The 24121-nt window shown below is 46.5% G+C and overlaps 1 protein-coding gene across 3 annotated transcripts in view; it reads left to right on the top strand.

The window, feature by feature from the left end:
- Positions 1–10776: 10776 nt before the first annotated feature.
- XPNPEP1 (X-prolyl aminopeptidase 1) overlaps positions 10777–24121 on the top strand; it is a 31068-nt gene continuing 17723 nt past the window's right edge. For 2 of the 3 annotated variants that reach the window (XM_027885746.1, XM_027885744.1), the window contains exons 1-7: positions 10777–10843; positions 12374–12469; positions 15141–15271; positions 20749–20812; positions 22511–22615; positions 22892–22984; positions 23873–24016. In XM_027885746.1, the coding sequence (XP_027741547.1) occupies positions 15155–15271; positions 20749–20812; positions 22511–22615; positions 22892–22984; positions 23873–24016 (523 nt within the window). In that variant the 5' untranslated portion in view covers positions 10777–10843; positions 12374–12469; positions 15141–15154. Of the gene's footprint in view, positions 10844–11048; positions 11183–12373; positions 12470–15140; positions 15272–20748; positions 20813–22510; positions 22616–22891; positions 22985–23872; positions 24017–24121 lie in introns of those variants that run through there. The other variant, XM_027885745.1, reaches the window with a different exon arrangement.

Here is a 24121-nt window from a genome sequence, read left to right as displayed (position 1 = left end):
GTAGTAGGGGTACAAGTAACACATTGCTACCTTCTTTGAATATAATTTAGCTGCTGAAAAACAAATGATGGTTACAAGCATATGACCAGTCACCTGCTTTCTTCCTGGCCCATGGCTTAAGAACTTCAACATAGTAAAAAAATATTTCACAGTTAATTAAAAACCTTACTTCTATCAAGGTCAATAGAGGTGGCTCTGCCCATGACTGCATAAAAAAAAAAATTCCAGCACAACTGGCAAATCCCTTCCCACGTCTTAATTTCCCATATCTGAATAGTACAAAGTACTCACAGACCTGACTCTTCCATGATCCATAGCAGGTGCCAGAAGAACAAATTTCCACATAGGGCATTTGGTCAGGTATAGCACTGTTGTACTGCAAGTTGCACATGATGAAACAGTTATTGAATGGAAAAACATGAGGTCATCTTTCGCTATTGATAATCCATGAAAATGTAAAATACATGGGACATAAGTAGGAGTGGGTCAGAACACTGCTATGGTAATTGTTTAAGAAACATTATGCTTTTACTCAAAAATCAATAGAGAAGTCAACAAGTTCATCTGAGATCATTGTGTATCTATTTGAAGCACTTCTGGAGTACTTGCATTTTAGAACACTAGTATCCCATAGCACATGTCAAAATATTGTATTGGTAGTTGAAATTAACTTAATTACCTGACTTCTTTGACATTGCTCATTTATTTTGATTCTGTGGTCCTTGGAGTAATATTCTTCCTTCAGTTCAGAGTATATTGTCAGCATTAACAGTGAATCACAGACAGGAGAGAATAATCAACTTGCAGCCTCATCTCTTTTCTAGCTAACATTTTGCCATGAAGCACATTTAAAAAGGCTGGAAATGAACATAAAATTGAAAGTTAACTGAGCTACTTCATGGTTTTCACTACAGCAGCAACAATATCTGTGCCACTGAACAAATTTACTGAGGAAATGATTTTTGCTGTCAACACTGTTAGGAAAAAGCCAAAGTTCCCTTTCAATTGATAGCAGTACTGTCCAAGTTAAACAAACTTGAAAAAATTAGGATTTTGTGATTCTTTTTTTACTCTCTCCAAAAATGTGGTGCATTTCTTGCATCACAGGCTAAGACTTCCTGTTCAGCTATACTGCTTTTTAACCAAACGCTTTCCTTTACCTGTTACTTGACATTAACCCACCACTCCTCCTCTGGATCCTCTCCTTTGCCTCTGTGCTCCCCTTTCCCTTCTGCTCTTTAAGTTAACATCACTTTCAAAAGTTCTCTTTTAATCAGCCCAAGCCTGCTGGCACAAGCTGTCAGCAGTATTCATTTCTCCAGGCTCTAGCCTTGTGTTGCATTGCCTTGGCAACAAGATTTAGCAGCAAGGCAACAGCCTTGAACTTGTCAGAGTCTGTTGCAACGCGCCGAGCATGTATTACTCTCCGGCACCTCAGGTTGCTATAACAACTACTAACAATGAAACTCATCTCCTGGCTTTAAATACAGGAACTTCTACAGTCTGTTTCCTGGCAGGACTGCAGCAATATTATGTGATTCCTGGCTGTGCTTGTTTTGCCGCCTTCTTCCTTTTTGCACATGATAGCAGCCTCCAGGAGCGAGGCACCGAGGCAGGGGAAGGAGGTCGGCATTGGGCAGCACAGCCCCTGACGGTGAGCTTGGGCACTGCTGGTGCAGGGTAGGGCTGGAGGAACAAAATGCCAAGTGACCCCAGGGACAAGGCAAGGCACAGAGCCCCAGCAGCAAACTCCGAATACTCCAGACCACAGTCTGCGCCCAGTGACACTCAGCACCTGGTTGTAGCACGGCGTTGGCTGTAGCATTTTGATTTTTTTCTCCCATTTCTTCAAAATACACCCTGAGTGGCTGGTTAACAGCATCCCGGGGAGGAGACTTCAACCATCAGAGAGGCATTTTTGGTATCTATCAGCACAAAGTGTTTCCTCCTACCCTTGCAAATATTCAGCTGGCAATACTGATGAGAATAAAGGAGCAGTGCTAGTGTGAAAAGACAGGCAAGGGACCAGTGACTGTCATAGAACTGTGTATCTCAAGCTGGAAGGGACCCATAAGGATCACTGAGTCTAATTCTCTGCTCCTCACAGAATTACCTACAATTAAACCATAGATTGAGAGCATCCTCCAGATGCTCCTTGAACTCTGGCAGGCTTAGTGCCATGACCAGTTCCCCAGGGAGCCTGTTCTAGAGATCAACCACTCTCTCAATGAAGAACCTTCTCCTAATGCCCAGTCTGAACTTCCCCTGACACAGCTTCATTCCATATTCTTGTGTCCTATTGCTGGCCACCAGAGAGATCAGCACCTGCCTTTCCCCTGCCTGCTGTGAAGAAGCTGTAGACTGCAGGCTGCCATGACACAAATGTCACAAATTAGGTCTGAATCACTAGTGTTAGGTATTCAAAAATTCCTCTTAGCAGAGACAAGACCTTTAGTGCCAGAGACGCCCTTTATGACCTACATTTTCAGTTAATGAAAATGCAGAGTGAGGATGCAAATTGAGCCAGCGCAAAATCGGGAACCATGGAAATTTCTCAGCAGCTCACCCAGTGCCCTGTCACACCTCCTTCCTGTGCCTTCATTCATGAGGACAGTGCAAAGCATTCATCCTTTTCCTGTATGTCACATCCATGAGTACCTTGTGCAGACGTAACACCATTCTCACTTTTCCATACCACGTGTCGTATTTCTTCAAAGGGACAGAATTCATAACCCGCAACTCAAACAATGGGAAAGCTTGTACAAGAATAGCTCAGGATACAGATCATGTCAAGTGTGCTGAGGGATGCAAACAGGAACAGAAAAGAAGCAGCAGATCTTTCCTCCCGTATGAGCGAAGCCCAGATCCTGCAGGCAGGAAGCACTGCCTGTGATACAGCGATTGGTGGGATGTGGGAGGAGGCTGAGCTGTGTCTGAGCAAAGGTCTGTTTGTTCAAACAGATTTTACGATGTAGAAATGGTGCTTTTCATTTTCCGCCGTTCTTGCCAGCCAAAGGACAGTGGTTGCAGGTGGCAGGAGAGCCTGTAAGTCTGGTCACACTGTTTTCTACTGACTGCCACCCTGCAGGGCCTGAGGCTGCAATCCCTCATGGACCTCAAGCACAGGGCACTGCCTGGACCCACAGGGCTTTTAGAAATTACCCCAAACAGAACCCACGTGGGCAATGCTGCTGATGATAAAAGAATCAGTGCAGGGCAGAAAAGTTGCAGGCAAGGAGCATCCCTGGATATGCACAATCTTTCTACAGGAATCCTTTTCTTTACCTCACTTGTTTTTTTGGGCTCATGCTTTCTCCTCTATAAAGTTTTGAGCAAACATTCCCTGCACTGAGTTGCTAAGGGTCAAGCAGCCAGCCTGGTAGAGACACCCCAGCCCCCAAACTCCTCTAGAGCTCCTCATATTTCATGTTTCATTTGGGGGGAGTTTTTCTCACGCCTAATCCAGAGTTCTGGTTTAACAGATAAAAAAAAACTAATCAAACATAATGAGCCTTTGTTTTAAGGAGAACATTTCATTTGAAAAGACCAGGGCTCAGTGCTGCAGTTAGATCTAAAGACACTGGTGTCCAAAGACCTGAAATATCATAGATAGGGTCTTAGATAGTCCCAAACCCCTCTTAGATATGGGCTATGGATCACCACCCCTTGGGCATGGGAGTCAAAAAATGTGGCCAGGCACCAAACTAAAGCACCCAAGCCTCACAGTTTGGTGTAACATCCAGGACATGCACCAGTGCCCAGGTTTGTGCCCAAGTGCTGATGGCAGCCTGAGAATGCAGCACAGCAACTGCAGGTTTGCTCCCATAAGGCCAATTACAAGGACCTGGGCTACATTTTTAAGGTTTAAAGTTTCTACACTGGAGACGTGTAGAATGTTTAATCCCAACTTTTCTGCTTTGCCCCATTATCTGAGACAGACAGTAACCCAATACTTTGTGTCTGGACTCCTGCACCCCCTGTAATAAACATCTGTTTCTTGTATTGTGATTCATTTAATATATATTACACAGTTTGGGACACAAAATTATTTCAACACATTCAGGCTCAAGGGATTTTTCATCAGGTGAGTGGGCCTCGCTCACAAAGGCAGTGACTTCGGGTGGGAGCTGGGGCTTGTAAAATGTGGCCATATATAAATACACATACAAATAAATGTCTATTATACTGAAAATATTAATTACAAACAAAATCCATGTCTGGTCCCTCGCTGGCAATGCCAGAGACTTGGGTGAGCACTGAGAGCAGAAGTGCCGCTAACCCAAGCTCTGTCAGGAACTTGCAGGAAGGCTCCCATTTGCCTCCCAGGCAGACAGAGCAAGAGGAGTGGGACCTATCAGACACCTGGCTCCATTAGTTTTATTGCTGGAGCAGATAAGGAAACATTGAGTAATAGAAGTACTTCCCAGGTGTCAGGCCAAAACCTAGACAGGTCATTGCACTCTGTTAATGTTTGTGCTAGTGAAGACTTTGAGGAAGAATGGCATGGTAGGAACTGAATAAAAGTCTCTTTTGGGCAATCAGTATGATTTTAATATTTAAATATGGACTATACCCATAAAAGTATGCAATTCATCAGCATATACTTCCTTAGCAGTGTGGAGTTTTATGCAGGCTGAAGAAACGATCTCCTAAAGCACTTAACGCCAGTGCTCCACCAGTGACCACCGTTGTCTTTTTTGCATACATTAGATCTAGCATTTTCCATCTCTTTTCATCTAGATCAGGCAAAGGAAACTAGAGTCCTGGAAATGGCCACAAGGCTCACATTTTACTTGCAAACAGGCGAGTACAGGTGAGTGGGGATGCGTGAGCATTGTTTGGTGTTGAAATGGAGCAAGGCAGAAAACGCAGCAAACATTTCATTTTCATCCCTGTCATTAACGGCTTACAGGCAAAGTCCAAACATCTGGTATTTAACTGAAAAGAGCAGACGTGGAAGTACTCAGATATCTACCTGGCCTGCTGCTGCCTCCCTTTCCTTTCCAAATGCTGCAGGGAACCACCCAACCATGATCAAACTTCCAGTGCTGGCTGCATAAATTGTCCTCCCAAGAAAAACGAAGATAAGATCTCTAGATAGGCTTGTTTCTTCTCTCCCTGCTATCTTTTCCCCCAAACACACCATTTGTTGTTGCAGTTTCCAGTTTCACTGTTTCCAAACATGCAAAATTTATTTTAAATGTGATCCAAGAGGACTCGTGCCACATGTTTGAAACTTTCATTTAACTCAGAGCTGAGAGCTGAAAACACAAACAATATTTTGCTGTTCTCAGGCCCTTCCTTGTCTTGGCACATTAGAGTGCTGCTGATATATGCTACCAAAACACCGGCATTAATTGTTGTTAGGTAATTTTCTAGGGTGGAAGAGGAAGAAAACTGGACTTACAATGCTTGCTCTCCCCCGCATGGACACAGGTGTGTCTCTGGGCTGGGAGGATGTGACCCTGCCCAGGCAGCGCAGAGACATGAAAGCAGCCCAACTCACTGTGGGCCTTTGTGAGTAAAACAACCTGCACGTGACTGTTTGCAGGACAGCCCCTGGAAACACAAACACAAGTGGGTGGGTTATTGTTCCAGCAATCCCAGTGCTGTCACACAGATGGGAGAGGCTGTTTGGCCATGTGTGCAACCTTGTGAAAGTGTGTTGGCAGAGAGGAAGTGGCCCCCGGTCTTCACCTCCGACCCCTTATGTGTCTCCTAATATGTTTCCCAGCTTGGAAGCACTGCTGAGGCTGCGGGACTTTGAGATCATGGCAAGGAAGAGCCTAGCAGTGCTGGCAGCACTGATCTCTGCATCGGGAGAACATCCTTTCACCTGTCTGGTGACCAGGAGATGTCCCAAGCCACTTGCAGATGCCACTGGCATCCCCTGTCCTCTCCGACAGCCATGTAGATGCTCAGCCCCTGCTAAAAATCCCCATTTCCTACTGCTGTCTCCCACAACCTGCACCACTTTGAGGGGGAAAAGAAAGATGTGTTCTGGTCGCAGACTGGCACCACGGTCTCACCAAGGTGCCAAACAGCTTCTGCCAGGAAAAGGCTGTGGGCTTGCTTAAGGTGGGCAGGGATCATTTTGGGAGATTACATTGCAAAGCAGGAGTCTAAATTTCACAGGTGCCCAACAGGAGAAGGTAAAGGAAATGAAAGTTACAACCACAATAAAGGTATCATGGGTATGGGAGGGTTGATAAGATAAAGTGAGTTCTTTTATGGCGTATTTCCTGGCCTTAATCACTTGATACAGATCAAGATTACAACAGAGTAAATAGCTCTGTCATTCCGTGAGGTTGGTCTCAGGGAATTTTGGTTACTTCTCCTCAGGTCTTTCTCCCTCACCTCTTTTGTATGCAAATACAGCATTATAAAAACATAAAAGACAGTCCAATTCAGTTTAATTCAAAGCAACGTGGAGTGAACTGCTTCCCTAGAAGATCTTTGCAGAACTTGCACCATTTTAATTGAGATCAAACAACCACTTAGAAAGGACAGTTCCATCTCTTTAAACATTTCAGAATATATTTCATAGACAGCATTGCCTGATGAATTAATTATTAAAGATTTTACATTATCTACATTGGAAAGTTCATTAGGACCACTTCAAAGCTTCCCAGAGACCCAAAATGCCCAGGAAACAAGCATCAAACATTTTGGCTTAACCGGAAAGCTCACTCTGCTTTCTCTTATTTAACTTACTAGTCATGTATTATTCAAATGAAATAAATAGTGCTGCCTCCTGTGCTTATCTGGGCAAAGCCTTTAGCAGCAATTCACTGGCTCATTCAGACTGGGTATCCATCAGCCATGGGCCGTATCTCAGCACCAGCCCCTCCATGCAATCCAGACTCCCTCAGGACTCATCCATGGGCTTAAAACTGGTCCTGCCAGCTCAGGTCACCAGTAGTACTGGGATGCTCGCAGTGTTTAGACCCAGGTTTCTGCAGACAGGCAGGACATCAGCCCCCACGGCACAGTCACATTTCCACCTGTAAAATGGCTGTTTACTGCAGAGGGCTTGTCACGAGCACACTCAGAAGGTGTCTGCAAAATGCTTTTTGGTCTGAATACATCTTTTCTTACAAGATCATTGCTCTCCTGGAATGAGGTTCCTCTGCAGAATACCCGTCAGTTTGTCATTATTAATTCTACCAGGAAGGAAAGCAAATTAGTCTAAATTTTAGAGGTCAATGAGTCAGAACCAGTTAGAAGTCACCTCTGGGTACAGAAGCCTTCACAATGTGGCTCTGCAATACCAGGCGCTCAGTAGCAACTAAGAAGCTCTTGCCGACATCAATATTTTCCCTTCTGTTTTCTGCTTCCTTTAGCACATTTTTAGGAGACAGGAATGAAGACTTTTTTTTCCTTTATTAAATAAAGATCTTGATCAGGAAGACAGAATGGGGACACATTTTGGTCACCAAACAGTGCACTAAGGTGTTTTTGAGTGGTGGCTTAATTCATTTTAAATTACAAAGAGACATCAATATCACATTGATAGCCTGTCCACAGTGATGCTTGTTATTTCTGCCCTGAGCTGGGTCCAAAGTAGCGAAAGTTAATCAAATTCAATGCCCCTGTTTTGCTCTCCTCTCATACTAGGGTTGTAGACTAACTAAAAGAGGCAGGACAGAGTTGTTCTCATGTTGTAGTTCTCCTTGGACTGGCTGCAGACAGGCAGAATGATATCTCCAGATCTGGAGGAACTGAGGCAAGTTCTGAGAAGATGCTGAGCTTTCCCCTGCCCTGTCCTCCCTCTAGTACACTGGGCTCTGCCAGCAGCTTGATTATTTCATGCTGTGCACACTCCCCAAGTCACACTCCCACATAGGAGAAGTATTTTCTTTCCTCCCTGTATTTGATTGCCACTGCTCCCACGGTCCGTTAGCTAGCTCAAACTGATATAATAATGATTCACTGGCAGAAAATAATCAAACCATTTCACTGGCACAAGCATTAAGACTACTTTGTGTTTAGCACTGCGCTAAATTCAACCAAACTGAAAGCGCTGCAGATCAGGAAGGGAAGGGGCAAGACACCCTTAGCTCTGCCCCTGGGAATCAAGCATGGAGAACAGTGCCAAGGTGACAAGGCCAAGGGGAGATCAGAGTCTTCTGTTCCCTTGAGTACAACATGGACAAGCCAAAAAGAACAGGGGAGGAAAAGGCATCCCCACTTGGGGAGCTGGAAAGGCATGTGACAAACATTTAAAATGTTTGAGTGATCCTCCTCCCTTCCCTGGGCTGGTTCAGCTCTAGCAGGTGCATGTCTCCACAACCCTCTATTAAGAGCCACAGCCAAATGCAAAATCTAACCCCAAATTATTATTATTATTATTATTGTGAGTCAGAGGAGGCTGAAAGGACCATTTCACAACCCTGATTGGATTCAGCTGCAGAGTTCACCATTGGCAAATTATCTCTGTGATCGTCGTGCCAATGTTGCAGTGCTTTTAAAATGTCCTGACACGTGCTTTAGTATGAGCATCACTGGATTCTGGCTGGTTTCCAAGAAATGAATCTCCTCAGCAAGTATTCTGCAGGGTGAGCATAATGTGGTCTGTAACACAAATGAAAAACACGGCTGTAGTTTACCCTGAGGGGGACACTGATGTGATGATCTAAATGGGCCTTTCCAGGCCAGACTGCCAGGATTGTAGGAATCCCTTGTGGGCAAGACTGGAATATAGGGTGAGAATAATCGAGAAACAGCAATTAGCTTCACCCAAGGAGGTTAACAAGGAAAGAAAATTTTCTGCTAAATTAGTTGTGGTCACCAGCCTCCCTCTCCCCTCTCTCCTGTCCCTCCTCAGGGACAGTCTGCAATCCTAGCCCCATCCAATGACCCTTCCCAATGCTGGAATGCTGGTTGGAGGACAGACCTTTCATTCTCTTCTGCTGGATTACAAGTTTTGCTGTGCAGTGTTATGCTCTAAATTTTATTGCAGAGATCTATGAAACAGAGATCTGCAAAGTGGGGAGAGTCACAGTTGCTGGCCAGGGCTGGCTGCAGGGGAGCTGGAATTACTGAGCCTGGAGAATGGTCAGAGAGAAAAAGGAGACAGACCCTTTCCAGATGTGCACAACAAAAGGTCAAGGGGCAAGCTGCAATGAGGAAAATCTGTCTGGATATCAGGAATAAACCTTTTTGCTCCGTGGTGGTCAGTACTAACATGAGGTGCTGAGGGAGGCTGTGCTTATCCTTTCTTGGACACGCCCAAAACCCAGCAGGACCTGCTCTAGCTTTGAAGGTGGCCTTGCTTTTAGCAGGAGGGTTGGACTAGAGATCTCCAAAAGCCTCTTTCCCCTGAATTATTCTACATTTATCTCATCGTGGTTTTGCTTCATGCTTTCCCTGGAACTACATGAATAGGTGTGGAGAGCCAGGTGGTTAGGTACAAGCATGGCTCATGTTTGCTCACTTAGATGCAGCAGCAAACGTTTGGCAGTCTCTCTTGGGTAAAGCTCTGCAGGCTACAGCATTGGTGTGGACTGAAGGAGAGGAGGAGGAAGAGCAGAGTAGCTGCTGGCTGCACTTTTTCTCTTGGAAAAATGCAAACAGACTGAGGCCCAGGAACTGTTTTCATGAGTTGGCCATGTACCACACAGTTCTCCCCTGTCAGTGGGATGTTTGGTGTAGCCCCCAGCCTGTGCATCTTCAAGGGCCCAGTACTGGGGACCGTGCAGCCAACCGCGCACGTCCTCCTCCACCGAGGCCCCAGGATGTGCAAGAGGCCCTGAACTAGGACAGGTCCCACTGAGAACAGTTTCCTCCTCTCTTCATCCTTTGCAGAGTCACAGTTAACTGGGGTGCAGGGCTGAGCCCCATGGGAGAGGGGTGGCTGCAGCACTATCACAATGCTGGGGCCAGAGGGGTCCCCATGGTACACACTGCTGCGAGCAAACCCCTCTTGCCTGGACACAGCTACAAAGCACGTTTTTTAATTTTGTCGTAGCCTTTCTTGGTGCTGATCATCTCGTGTCTCCATTTCTGTAACAGCCACATGCTTCTGTCTGTAGGGTTTACTTACAGCCCACTGGTAAAAAACTGCCGGGGCAGAGCAGGGTGGTGGGAGGTATTTTCGTTAGGGAAACGTACACATGGCAAATGGCCAGATTTTCATAGAATCATAGAATGGTTTGGGTTGGAAGGAGCCTTAAAGATCATCTAGTCTCAACCATGGGCAGGGACACCTTCCACTTGACCAGGTTGCTCGAAGATCCACCCAGCCTGGCTTTCAACACTTTCAGGGACATGGCATCCACAGCTGCTCTGGGCAACCTGCTCCAGTGCCTCACCACCCCCACAGCACTGAATTTCTTCCTAATATCTAATCTCAACCTGTCCATCAGTTTGGTGCTGGGGGAGGGCAGGTGTGAGCCCCCAGCCCCTTCTTCTCTACCCACCTCGGGCAGCTCCCAAATCCCAGCGGCTCGAGGCCTGCGGGGCGTGGAGGCCGCGGGGCCGGGTGCGCTCGCTGGGCGGCCACACACACCCGCACCCCCAAAGATGTATTTTTGGGGGGTGGAGGAGGTGTGGGACAGGGGCTCCGCTCCGGTCCCTCCCCCGGGGAGGCGCTCGGCGGGGCTGCAGCGCACTGGGGCTGCCCCGGTCCCCGCGGGCTCAGTCGGGCGGCCACGCCGGGCAGCGCGGCTACGGCGGCACCAGTGCGCGATGTCAATGTCGATCCCGATCCCCGTTCCGGTGCCGGTCCCTATCCCGGTCCCCGCCCCGGTCCCGCCCCGTGACGCCAGCCGTGATGCCGCAGGGGGCGGCCCGGGCGGCCCACGTGGCGCTGACGCGGCGGAGGCGGGCGGGCCGGAGGCAGGTGAGGAGCGGCGGGCGGGGGCGGCCCCGGCGGGAGCCCCGGGCTGGCGGCTCGGAGCGGCTCGTGTGGCCGCGGGGGCTCAGCACGGCGTGCCCCTCCGGCCGGTCCCTGGCCGGGTGTCCGGGCCCAAGCCCTGCCAGGGCATCCAGCACTGACAGCCGGGCCCAGGCGCGGTGTCCAGGCCCAGCGGCCCAGTCACCCCTGAGTGGGGCTGGGGACGCTTTTGGCTCAGGGGGGGCAGGAGCATCTCTCCTGTGAGGAGGGACCGCAGGAGCTGGGTCTGTTCAGTCTAGAGAAGACTGAGAGGGGATCTCATGAATGCATGTAAATATCTCAAAGGTGGGTACCAAAAGAATGGTGCCAACCTCTTTTCGGTGGTGCCCAGCAAGAAGACAAGACGAGAAATAATGGGCATGAACTAAACCAAAAGAAGTTCCACCTCAACACGGGGAAGAACTTCTTGATGTTGAGGGTTGTAGAGCACTGGGACAGGCTGCCCAGGTGTGGAGTCATCTTTGGAGTTGTTCCTGAACTCTGGACATGTTCCTGTGTCACCTGCTCTAGGTGACCCTGCCTTGGCAGGGAATTTGAACTAGATGATCTGTAGATGTCCCTTCCAACCCTAACAATTCTGACATTCTGTTTGGTGAGTTTGCAGGCAGGTATGACGAAGGGTCAAGCAATAGGGCTTGTGCCCTGCATGCAGCCAGCCCAGGCCAGAGAGGCCTGACTTTGGGGTGATGCTGAATCCTGATTATGCAAGCTTATGTGCTTATTTTGAACAAGGCTATACATAAAAGAGAAAGCGAAGAGGAAATGGTTACAAAGATGAGCATATATGAAGAAAATGGGACATAAGCCCTGAGGGTGATCTAACACAGGTGCAAGCAGACCCAGCTGTAGCCAGACCTCCTGCCCTTGCCTCCTGTCCCTTCCATGGCACTGATGCACACCCTGACACACTGGGCCTGGTGTCCCCAACCCTCGCTGACAGCCCATCGCTGTCCATGCATGTGGGAGGCAGAAGTGGGTGTCTGGTTCCTCTGGCAGCATTTCTGTGACTGCTCTTTGTCCTGTGTGTCTGATGGAGATGCTGTCCAGGCAGGATCTGGTCTGAGCTCTTGCAGAACTGCCTCCTACAGTCTGAGTGAGGTGTAGATAATATATGTCTAGACAGTGACAGATTTTGGGATCTAGCTCTGACTGCCGTCACACAGTGGTACTTTGCATGTTACTCCTGCTCTGCCTTGGTTTCCCCATGGGAAATGGGAAGTGGCCTCTGATAGAATGACTGAGAAACAAACTGGCAAAAAACCAGCACGCACTTGCAAGATCTAATCATGAGTCTTGACAAGCAAATGCCTGGCCCTTGACGTTCCCTGTTCCCTCAGGGTTCACTCTCAGTGCATCTCTAATCATGCCAGTAGAACGTAGTGTTAATGCATTTTCAGCTCATTGCTGGGGGATGAGAATGTTTTATTGGGGGGCAAAGTTTGTTAGCCATTTCAGTCTTGCCCTTTGCTTTCTCAGGCACAGTGGAGCTTATGAAGGCCGAGCAAAGAGCTGGATGGTATTTTGTGTGAGCAGAGGTGAGCGGCATCCAGACGTGGGGAACTACAGAAGCAGGTAACAAGGGAGCCTGATACCTTTGAAAAAGTTAGGGTGCGGAAGGGGACTGCTCCTTGCACTGCTAAATCCTCTACCTTAATTCCAGCTGTGTTTGGTTTTGATCACTGGCATAATTAAATAATGATTGAGAAGCTATTTTAACTTTATAGGGGTTTATAATTATGGCCAAGGGAGGAAAAGTCACCTGTTAAAAGTTATGTGGGGGCCACAATAAAGGGCTACCAAAGATCTGTGAGAAAATAGCTTCTCTTTCTCTGGAAACTGACGACAACTTTTATTGTAAAGTTTGTGGAGGATTTTTTGAAAGGGATTTCTTATACTGTGGGGGTTATCTAAAATAAATGTCCTTCTCAATATGAGTTTCATTGCTAATCTAGCTTAGTTTTGTTTTTAATATTGTAAGCAAATCTTTCAACGGGGAGAGTACTTTTTAAATGATTTTTTTTGTCCTTGAGAGAATCTCTTGCTTGCTAAGAAAACCATGACTTGTCAGCAAGGAGCTTTATTAAAAGGCAAAGCCTTGTCATGCCTTGCCTGTTTATATGAGACTTTTAGACTCCTAGAGACAAAGCACAGGCCAAGAATGGAAGCTGTGTCCTTATGAGTTTGTAGAAAGAGATTCTTTTTTGCTGGCTAGTCGCTATGTTGTTGCTCTCTCTCCTTTGTGTTTTACTCTATCAGAACATAAATCAGTAGCAATGTTATAAAACGTTCCAGCAGCTCGTTGCAGAGGACAGACAGAAACAATCACAGTATTATAAAGTTTAGTGTAGCTTGCAAACACTGTATAAAATTATGAAAATTGTCCTGGAAATAAATCTGAGGTGTAATCTAGTCCCAGCAAAGGGACAAGATAATACCAATTTGAGGATCAGGGCCTTCTGACCTTCATTTGCTTCCTGTGGTTTGGGTTTTGAAACACAGTGTACCTGTGTGAGCAAAATCAGTCACACACAAGTCTTGTGTGCTCCAAACTTCCTGTGATAAAACATGTGAATGGTGGGCTTGGGTTGAGATTTTTTTTTACCTGAATGCATTAGATCTTGGTTCAGTTCCTGGCTTGGTCACAGCTCTGCTCTGTGACCTTGATCAAATAATGTCTTCTTATGGCTTGTGAAGGGGAAGCAGCTTTTCTACCAGCATCACAGGGCAGGGACTGTGCCTTACTGTGTTTTGGCATAAGACCATAATGTCACTTGGGACTCCTGGTAGTTAGGGAGGTGTAAATAGAATAAGTGCCTGGATAAGCAAAAAATGTTTAGACTTGCATGCTGTTTGCTTCTCCCATCTATGATCTGTTTGTAGACATGGCTGTGAAATGAGCTGTGAAATTAACTGGTCAGAATAAAATACTGCATAACGTGGCATTCAAGCAGCACACAGCCTGCCCACCTTGCCCTGGAACGTGACAGTATTAAAGTTTTAAGATCCCAGCACATTCTTAAAAATGTGAAAGAAGTGGGTAGAGAACTGGGAAGAGGCTCTCTTTGGGCACCCTTTGGAGATGCGAGTGAAGAAAAGATGGAAAGAATCTCTGAGGAGGTTCAGGTTACTTGATTTTCATAGACTTTCTGGCCAGGCATCCCCCACAGCTTGGGCATCCTGCAGTCACAGTGTGCCTTCCCCTGCAGCTTTCTCCTGTGCCAGCACAGCAGCACGGCCTGATGCGTCACTGTGCATGGTGCTCCCAGCGGGCCCTGGCTGGGGACACTTTTTGGGTAGCAAATTGAGAGGCTGGTGTCCCCTGCAATGCCAAAGATACATCCATTGCAAAACCACAGCCAGGGAGTGTGATTGGCCTGTGTCCTTGTTTTCCCCTGTGATCTTCCATCCAGGCTGTGCCCCACCCCTGCCTGACACCAGCTGAGATCTGCAGAGCATTTGCCAAAGGTCTTTAGAGGAGGTTCCCATAAGCCTCCCTAGCTGTCCTCTGGCAGTCCCTTGTGAGAGCTCAGCAGGCTGTTCCTCCTGTTATAGTTGTGCTCTTCTAGATGAACTAGCACACAGCCCAGAGGTGAATGTGGCCAGTGAATGCATCCCTCTGTGTCCTTGGGAGCAGATGTCTTTTGTCTAAGTTAATCCACTCACCAGTCCACTATGAAACTCTGTGATATAGTGAAACTTCTAAAAATTGCATTGGTAGTTGGTCCATTCCGGAGTTCCTGATGTCATGACTTGTTCTCCCAGCATATAAGCCACAGCATCTCTGACCCCAGAGTGAAAAGATTGGAAGTTTCTCTCAGTGCATGTCAAGGGTGTGGCTACTTCTGATCTGTGGGTGCTTGGAACCATCCACCTTGCATGCCATGCCCTTTCCTGGATGTCATAGGGAATGTATGAGGTGCTGTGGTTCCTGGTCCAGTCCACATGCAAGGAGGGTTGGCCAGTGTGTTAAGCTGGTGTGTATCACCACAGGGCATGCCATCCTTCACCAGGTGGGGAAGATCCTTTACAGGGCTGACCAGCTGTGATTCTCTGGCCTTACCCTGATCCCTCATTGTTAAGGAAAATGAGTGAAGTGACAAGACAGGCAAAATTCTGGTCTGAGAGGGATGATACTGGCACAGTTGTCCTCAAGGGGAATTTCCAGTGGTGATGGCTCCTTGCCTGTGCATCCCAGGGTGACCTGGGATGGTTGGAGAAACAGAAGTTTTGTGCTTTGTTTTAGTTGTAGGTAGGAAGATGAGTCCGAAAATTACAACAGAGCTGCTGAAGCAACTGCGGCAGGTGATGAAGAATCCCAAGTATGTCCAGGAGCCTGTCCAAGCCTACATAGTGCCCTCTGGAGATGCCCACCAGGTATGGATGGATGGACTGTGAGAATGATCGTGCTTCCCTGCAAAAAAAAAAAAGCCAGGGATAACTGAAATCGCCCTTTGTTCACTTGCTTTAATAGTTACAGCATAAAAATCTGTGTAACCTGAGAAATACCGTGTTGGAAAATGTTTCTGGGGTCTATTCAAGAGACTAAGGTTTTTATGTTCTTGTAAGAAATCAGAGTGGACAGTCTACCAACAGCTTCTCATCAGATTGTCTCCAGGGAGCTCACACTGCAGAAAAGGCAGCTTGCCAGAGTGCTCGCTGTGCCCGTCCTGGCTGTTGGGAAGAATGGATTTACTGGGAGAGGTACAGACATTATCTAGGCTTTAGTTTCCCCATTAGCATCTCCTGATCAACACATACTCTTAAGTGAGGTGATAAAGGATTAGTTGCAGAGCTTTCCCTTTACTAGATCAAGCTCTTACTGGAATTTGCTGCCTTATGCTAAAGCCCTTCAGATCCCACAGGGAGGAGCCTTTGGAGAGGCAGGGAAGGAACAGGCCACAATGATGCTTCCCTTTCCATGCTGCTCTGCATCATGTTCTATGCTCTTAAGACAGGAGGGAAGTCTGGGCCCGTGGTGGTAACCCATGGCAGTAACTGAGGTGTGTGCTGCTTCCACTGTTAAGAGTTTTGTAGTCTGTGACATAAATTTGAAATTGCTGAACTGCCTTTTAGCTCCCCTGCCGGCTCATATGCTGGTTTTACTCTTCTGTTCACTCTGTTAGGAGACCCAAGAACTGCCAAGGGTTTTTCCCACCTCAGCCATTTTCAGGAAACAAAAGACCTGAAGCTTTCCTGGCTCACACCCAAAGCTCCCTTTTACCCCAGGGCGCACGAAAGCAAAATGCAACTGAATCGGAACCTTTGCCCTTGACTTGGCACTGGGGTGAGCCGGGTCCAGGCTTGCCTGTGCCCTGGGACCATATGTGCAGCATCATATTTCCTCTTAGGGAGATCCAAACTTGGGCAGGTAGGGGGAAGGCATTCTCTGCAGCTGCTATTGTCTGCTGCATTCCTGCCTCAAGCTGCCTCTGTCCATATGTAACTCCGGTTTCATTTCACTAGACATTGAATGCTGTCATGTGAGTTGAAGAATGTGACCCTCAGGACTTCTGGGTTTTTCTGTTGCTTTCTTTTCCTTGACAGAGTGCAGTTAAGCAGAGAACCCTATGTTGCTATTTCCTGCCAGGCGAGTTGGTCAGGTTTCTCTGCAGAGCAAATCTATCTGAATGGAAACGATTACTGAGCACTGCTGATCCTGGTGCCTCCTGACTAAGTGGTGCAGGATTTTTTTTCTGTGAGGTTTGGGAGTTGGTGCAATTTTTGGCATTGACAGGAACCTGTTGATCCCAGAACAGCCTTACTGATTCCAGGTAAACTGTGATAACCTGAGATTTGTAGCTTCCCCATGTTCCAAGCAAGGGTTTGTTTCCTGTGTGCAAACAAGAACTTTACAGCCCTACAGTCAGATTTTGCTTTTGGGCAGTTCCCTCCATGACTCAGAACGTTGTTCTTGGGTATTTAATGATACCCAAGTGTTTGGTGGCCTAAACCATTTCCTCCCCACAGCCTAAGCAAGCCGTGTATTGCTGTCCTTGCCTCAGCTATTCCTGAGGCTGTCTCGGGATCTGCATCACAAAACTTGTCAACAAAGAGGGCTTTCCCTCCTGTGGTGTTGCTGCAGGGTTAGACTGGGGGGAGCTCTATTCCCTTCTGGGTAGCAAAGGAACCCCAGGATTGGACTGATGCTAATACACCCTGATGCTGCAACTTGCTGACTAATTTCTCCTTGTAACACTGGGATTGTTTGAATTCTGAATTCTGTGATGCTTTTAATATTGGTTTTCCTGCAAGGCTAAGAGGTTTAGATTATAATACTGCCAGGAGTCCTGCTACTGGTTGTATCGTTTGCTTTCCATGTTTTGTTGTGTAAGGAACTGAAAGACTTACAGAGCTTCTCAAATACAGCTGAAAATTTTGATGCTGGTGATAAGAAGTCTGAAGGAACAGACTGCTTCCTTTTGAGACCTGGGTGGTCCAGAGGCTGATGAGAAAGGGGAGCAGTCCCAGTCAAAAGTGGGATGAAGTCCACGCAAAGAGCCTCACTTCCTTTCAGGAATGCTAGGTGGATCTTGTAGCTGCAGGCATCCAAGGATCCTGAAGGGGTGAAAAGCCATGCTTTTGGGAAAGAAGCATGTAAGTCCTTTGTGGTTTGGTTAAAAATGTCTGTCAGACCTTTTGGAGTGTTGCAGTGGTAAATGCAGGATCCATTTTTTATGTTGAGTCATGCAGTTTACATTGAATCTGGAGTTTGCCCATATGGAAATATTCAGAGATTGGAGGAGCTTCTTAATGGGAGGTAATGATGTTTGGATTAGAGCTTGGGTTTGGAGCCAGTCACAGCTTAACTGGGGCTGGCTTCTACCTCCAGGCCTTGACTCAAAACAAATTTAGTTAGATCTGACTGGTCTTCCACATCAAGGAAGCACCTGCCCAGCTAAGGGCCCTGTGTTTGGGTTGGCAGAGGTGCTGTCTTCTGCTCAGGGCTGGCTCCTCTCACACACACTTGTGCTGAGCTGAGGAATCAGCAGGGTTGTAAAGCAAGAGATGGCTTGTGTACAGGTTGTACTGACCTGTTCCAGTTCTTACCAATGCAGTTTAGTTTTTGGCAGGGAATACTGACCTCCCTCCAGGTACACAGCAGTGTTTGTTCTTTAATGACACCAATGTCATTAAAGCTAAGGGTAGTGAGCTGCACTTTTCATTGCTGATCTTGGTTGACATTAGGCTAGATTAAGCTTTAACATGTTAATGGCTTAACCTTGCAGGCTCTGGGGGTAAGCACCACTGATATTTGGCGTTCTTTCTGGCTTAGATGAGCATTTTTGTGATCTAGCCCCAAGTTTTGTCTGCTGAACTGACAGGTGTGGTGAAAAGCAGACATGAAAGGTCCGAGGAGGGCCAGGTTGAAGGCCATCAGAGCTGCAAGACAAGCCCCAGGGAAATCCTTGTTCTGACTGTGCTGTGGTCTCTGCTTTGTGTGGCGTACGCAGGTGTTCCCCTGGTAATTTTAGCTCGTGCAAAACACGGGCTCATCTTTGCACAGTGGGGGCTGCTGCCTGAAACAGAACAGGTGGGTGTGCAAGAATTCAGACTGACAGATGAGTGAACCATCTTTCCCTTCAGATCCCTCATACTCCCTTTTAAAGGCCATTTGCCTCATGCCCTGGATTTGTCTGTGAATGGGACAGCATGAGGTATTTTCAAGCAGTCAAGGTCTTTGCTAATTTAGGTCAGCTTTTACCAGATCTAAAACTGATACACTTTTTTTTTTTTTAATTTTTTAAATATAAAAATTTATATTTTATATATTTATATTTTTATTTATATTTTTATCTATTATCTATTTTTATCTATTATCTATTTATAGTTATCTTTTATCTGTATTTACATTTTTTAACTGTTTTTATCCATTTCACTGTTTTGTGGTGCTAACCCATCCAATGAATGTGAGATTCATGTCTGCACAAGCAAACTAGTCTGTAGTCTCTGCTGTGTTGGTCAAGAGAAATGGAAGAGAAATCACTGCTCTGTTTTGGGTTGTACTTAGTGATATGTCAGGCTGAATAGTCGTTAGGAAATGTTGAAATGGGGAATCCTCATTGCTCTGCCTTTGTCTTCTGTCCTGCTGCTGTGAAATGGGCAGTGGGGAAACAAGCACTTGATTCTGTTCCCTGAATGACTTTGTCGGCTCTGTCTGCTGATGTTATTCTTTAAAGGGGGTTAGTAGTGAGAGTGTGCTGCGTGGGGCTGAGGCAGATCCACCCCACCAGCTAGAGTTGTGCCAAGGGCAGTCATTCCTTCCCCAAGGTGGATATGCTGACTCCTCTCCACTCCACAGCTGCTGAGCATATGTCACAGCCCAGTGGGGCTGGACAAGAAAAGGCATGGGAAACTAACTGGGTCAGAGATGAGGGCAGGCATGGTCTGTCTCCATATCCCCTCCTCTCTGCCAGCTTTCACTAGTGTTTGGATGAAATGGAGGATTTCTTTGGAGCCTATCCCAGGAATCTTCCCTGGCCATTGGGAGCAAAAGCTGCTCAGCCAGATCCTCTTTTGGGCCCTGAGATTTGCTGTTGCAAGGCTCCGTTTCAGTATGATGGTGGTGAATGGTTGGTAACTGCTGCCTGGGCTTCTCCCAGAAGGGGAGAGACATGGCTGTTCTGGAGGGGGTTTGATCATTACATGATTTGGAGCAGAAATAAAGAGCTGGTCTCAGGTGCTGTGATTTGTGCTTCCTCACTGCTGTGTTTTGAACCCTCTGCCTTCAGAAGAGTGAAGAGTAACAGATTTGAAGGGAGTATTTTCTAACAATCAGGTGATTCTATCACAGTAGGAACTCAAACTGCCTGAGAATTGGGCTGTAATTTCTTATCTCAGTCCCTAAGATGGTTCTTTTGCCCTAGCACAGCTGGGTGCAGAGAAACTACATGGGCTGAGGAACAGATTTGGGTTTCAGACCATTTGTGAGGTACAAATCCAGGGGTTTTGCAGCTCAAACATCGGTGCTGTCAGCCTGGATTAAGCAGATTTGCTGAGTTGCAGTAGTTAATTAACAGGCCTACTCAGCAGTTCTGACCTCCAAACTTGCCAGACTGGGATCCCATAAAAAAGGCTTGTGGGCCACATAAAGGTACAGTTTTTGTTTTAATTTTGGCAGCTCCTGTGGATATCAGATGTCTGTGCCTTCTCAGGGTCTTCTACAATACTGCCAAGGGATGTGCCAACAATCACAGCTTGTGATAGGTTTGGGATGAGGATGGACTTTGATTCGCTCTCATCCATCAGACCATGGTCTGGCTGTTTTTGCTGTTGTCTGATTTTGAGTAGACAAGGGAGGAGTGAGAGGATCAATATCTATTTATCAGGTTCCTAAGGGTTAAATTTTTTACAGTTTTACCACCTTGATGATTTTTTTTCAATGTCATTGTTACAGAAAAGAAAGGAATTCCTGTAAATGCCAGTGAGGGGACTTTGCTGGAGATAGTCAATTTTACAGATTTTATGCACTGATTAGTCTGGTCTCCAAGATCAAGGAGTGCCTCTGGTTTCTCTTCCTTTTACATTGCAGCTTCAAAGGCATTATTTGTTTGTTGCCCAAAGGGGAGGCTGAGTGTGAAATAAAGGTCTGCAAACTCTGAAGCACTTCAGTGTTTACAGATGTTTGTGGGAGAAAAGTGCTGCAGCTTAAAAAAACCCACCAGTTGAACATAAATACAGTATAATCACAGATGATTAAATGTTCCAGTGGAGTAGAGCCCAGGATTTTTAACTCATTTTGTTCTCCCTGCCGTGTCCTTTAGGAGAAAAAGCTTATCAAAGTATTTGTCATCAGCTGATAGGTTTTTTTTCCCCTGCTGCTATAAATAATTGCTGCCTCTTTTGTTTTCTAGAGCGAGTACATTGCACCCTGTGATTGCAGAAGGGCGTTCATCTCTGGATTTGATGGCTCTGCAGGTACCTTTCCAGAACTTGGGTTCTTGCATAATTCTCCTATAAAGAAATAGTTCCATTCATGGCATAGAGGCAGGATGGAAAAGGAAATGGATCCAGCTTGTTTGGACTGTTTATTCCCATTTCAGCATCTGTAGAATTATGTCTTGGCTACCCGCTGGAATTATGTAATATCAGCAGAATAACAAGTTTTCTGAAAATATTTGACCCCTAAATGAACCTTTCTTAAAGTAAAATCCTGTTAACTCTTTAATGTGGTGCTTATAACCTGCGGTCATTTCTTTTGATGTGCAGCCAGTACGAACAGATTTTTATGTTGCCCGTTTGGGCTGGGTGAATAGGAGATGGACTTTAGTTGGCCTTTCTGTTTAAATAGAGCCAGGGCCAGAAACACTGCATTTGGAAACTGAACACTGTGGAAAAGTTTGCTTATCTTGCCGAGACAGGATGTTTTCTTGGCTGTAGGATAGGTCTGTGTTTCAAGAGACTAGTTTTTACCCTGACTGTACCCTAAGCTCTGCAAATTACTCTGCTTTGTGGTTGTTGGAAAGTCACTTTAGTCTACTGAAGTCTTTTTTCTCCTCTAATTGTAAATCAGTTTAATAAATACCAATGCCTATGTGTTTGGAGGGTCTGTTCATCAGTTCCTGTGAGCTCTGGGATCTCATGTGGAAGGTGATAAATCCAGGGCTGTGGACTGCTGTTAATGGCTAACATGAATCCTGTATTAATTTCGTGCTTTCTGCATGACCTCTTCATAACCTTCCTCTCTAATTTGTGCCCTTGTTATGTACTTGGAAGATCCATGTTCCCAGCCTAATGCTCAGCAAATCAGTGAGGTTTCACACAAGGGTCACCTTGTGTTTCTTGCTTCATCTTTCTGGGCTGAAGCAGCTTAAAATGTGGTTTGTGCTGGGGAAGTTTGGTAGAAGACAATGAATTCATACTTGGAAACTGCTCTGGTAATCTGGGCTTCAGTTTCTGGTGACAGAGAGTATGATCAAGATGCAGACTCAAAAGACTTTGATTCAGTTTCTGTTTGTGCCATGGTTTGTTTTGCTTAGTATTGCCAAGGGCAAGGCAGCTCGAGTGCCTTGCTGAGATGTCACTGCCCCTCAGCTGTCTGCTTGCATCCATCTGGAGTCACTGGAATGGGACAGACTCTGGAACCAACAGAAGTTTATGTTCATGTTTCCTGTTCAGCCATCTCTGCTAGAGCTGTAGCATTTGGGAAAGAGGTGCAGCTGACAGCTGGGAGTGACACTCACATCTGCAGGCCTAGTATCAGCTGTTCCTTGTGGATGGCCAGAGCCCAGGCTTCCTCCCCAAAAGAAGGTGGGGTGGAGTTCAGGGATGCACAATATGTGTTACTGTGACAACAGCCAAGTGGAGACCACAGTCTGTTACAAAAGGTTTGGAAAGCCCCATTTACTCAGTTGCACTGAATGGCTGAGATTTGCCTAAGTCATATTCATCTGAGGCAATTCATTAGAGTGCATCCTTGTGCATACTGTCTCAGGATTTGGAAAGTCATAGTTCAGAGGAAACAGTGAGTACTGAAACAGGACTAACTTTTGAACAGTGAGCAGAGATGCCTTTTAGAGAATCAGAGTGAATTTCAGACACTGTCCCTGCCGTCTTTATCTCTGCATAGTGTCTGCACACCTCTGAATCACTCCACTTCTCTGCCTTCCTGCCCAGGTACTGCCATAGTCACTGAGCAGCACGCAGCCATGTGGACTGATGGACGCTACTTCCTGCAGGCGGCACATCAGATGGATAACAACTGGACACTCATGAAAATGGGTACGCAGAGGCTGGGATTACTGCTCCACTGGTAAACAGAGAACAGTCAAGGCTGATTGGTCACTCCACACATGTGGGCTCTAGGGATATCCCATCGTGCAGGGACTTAGGGACATCTTGGATACACTGCTCTTGCTTTAGTGTCCTGTAACGACTGTTGCCGATGGGTCTAGACATGCATTAGTACATGCATTAGCTTGGACTTTTTGCATAGTGTGGGAATGTTTCAGTGTGACTGCTTCTTTGAACTTCTTTTTTTTTTTTTAATCCTCTTAGGTCTGAAAGATACACCAACTCAGGAGGACTGGCTAGTGAGTGTCCTCCCAGAAGGCTCCAAGGTGGGAGTGGACCCTTTCATTATTCCAGCTGGTTGGTTTTACTTTATTTTATAATTCTGGGTTGGGCAACTGTGTTCTGGCTCCTTGCTTCTCTGTCTAGCTGTTGTATGATGGTGCGCAGCTAAATATGTTCCAGGCCAGATGAAATGGTGGGTTAAACTGTTTTGCAAAACAGGTTGGATTTTGGTTTAGGCATGTATTACGAGAGCTCCACAGCAATGGATTGAGTCCAAAACACAAGGGATGAGAACTGCTTTCTAGGCTTGCAGTGACCTTACCTGAAAAGCAGAATCCCGATCTACCTCCTTTTATCTGTGCTTTGGCTTGTCATAGGCACTACAGTACAAAGCTGCTGAATGCCTTGGCCAGCACGTGAGCAAGAACACCCTGGCAGAATCCACGCTGCTACTCCTGCTTGGTGGTCTCGGCATCTCTGCAGCTTTCCCTGTAGGAAGCACAGTGAGAGGTACCATTTATATCAGAGTACATATCTATTTGTGCTTCAACACGTGGGGCCGAATGCAGAGGTCACTGGAGGCAAGGGGAGATGCTTGATTCAGGTGGGCTAAGGATCCATCTCCTGGCTCCATGGAGGTGACTCTCATCTAGCTTAGATCTAGCACGGTTCTGCACTGGGGTAGAGTAACCCTCTTACGACAGCTTCTGGGCTTCTTCCAGAGACTTTGGTCCAGGACTGTGACTACCTGCCAGCACTGGCTGTAGTGATATGTTTGTGGAGCTGTAACTGCAAGAGATTTTGCCTTTTTTTTTTTTTTTTTTTTTAAGGGAATGAGAAGAAGAAGAGTCTGGAGAGAAAGGAGGAGACAGATTCTTACATCTGCCCTCTGTGAACAGGGCTATTGTTGAATCCATGTGTGTTCTTTAAAGCTATCACTCTTGACTTTTTCCCCTTTGTCAGACCAGTGGAAGAGAATGTCCAAAGCCTTGAGAAGTGCTGGCCATGACCTTGTGCCTGTCAAAGAAAACCTGATCGATACAATCTGGACAGATTGTCCTCAACGTCCCTGCAAGCCTCTCATCATGCTTGACCTGAGTTACACAGGTGAGAAGCTTAACTCCCAGTAGACAGGGGTTATTTCTACTGCCCTATCCCCCTTCTGCTTTTCTCTTATAAGTAGTGAGAAAAATAGTACTGCAACACAATATG

Source organism: Empidonax traillii, unplaced genomic scaffold, assembly GCF_003031625.1.
Source record: "Empidonax traillii isolate 1590-97213 ecotype Southwest subspecies unplaced genomic scaffold, ASM303162v1 scaffold171:size1303362, whole genome shotgun sequence".
In the NCBI taxonomy this organism is placed as follows: Eukaryota; Metazoa; Chordata; class Aves; order Passeriformes; family Tyrannidae; genus Empidonax; species Empidonax traillii.
This window is presented reverse-complemented; position numbering and strand designations above follow the sequence as displayed.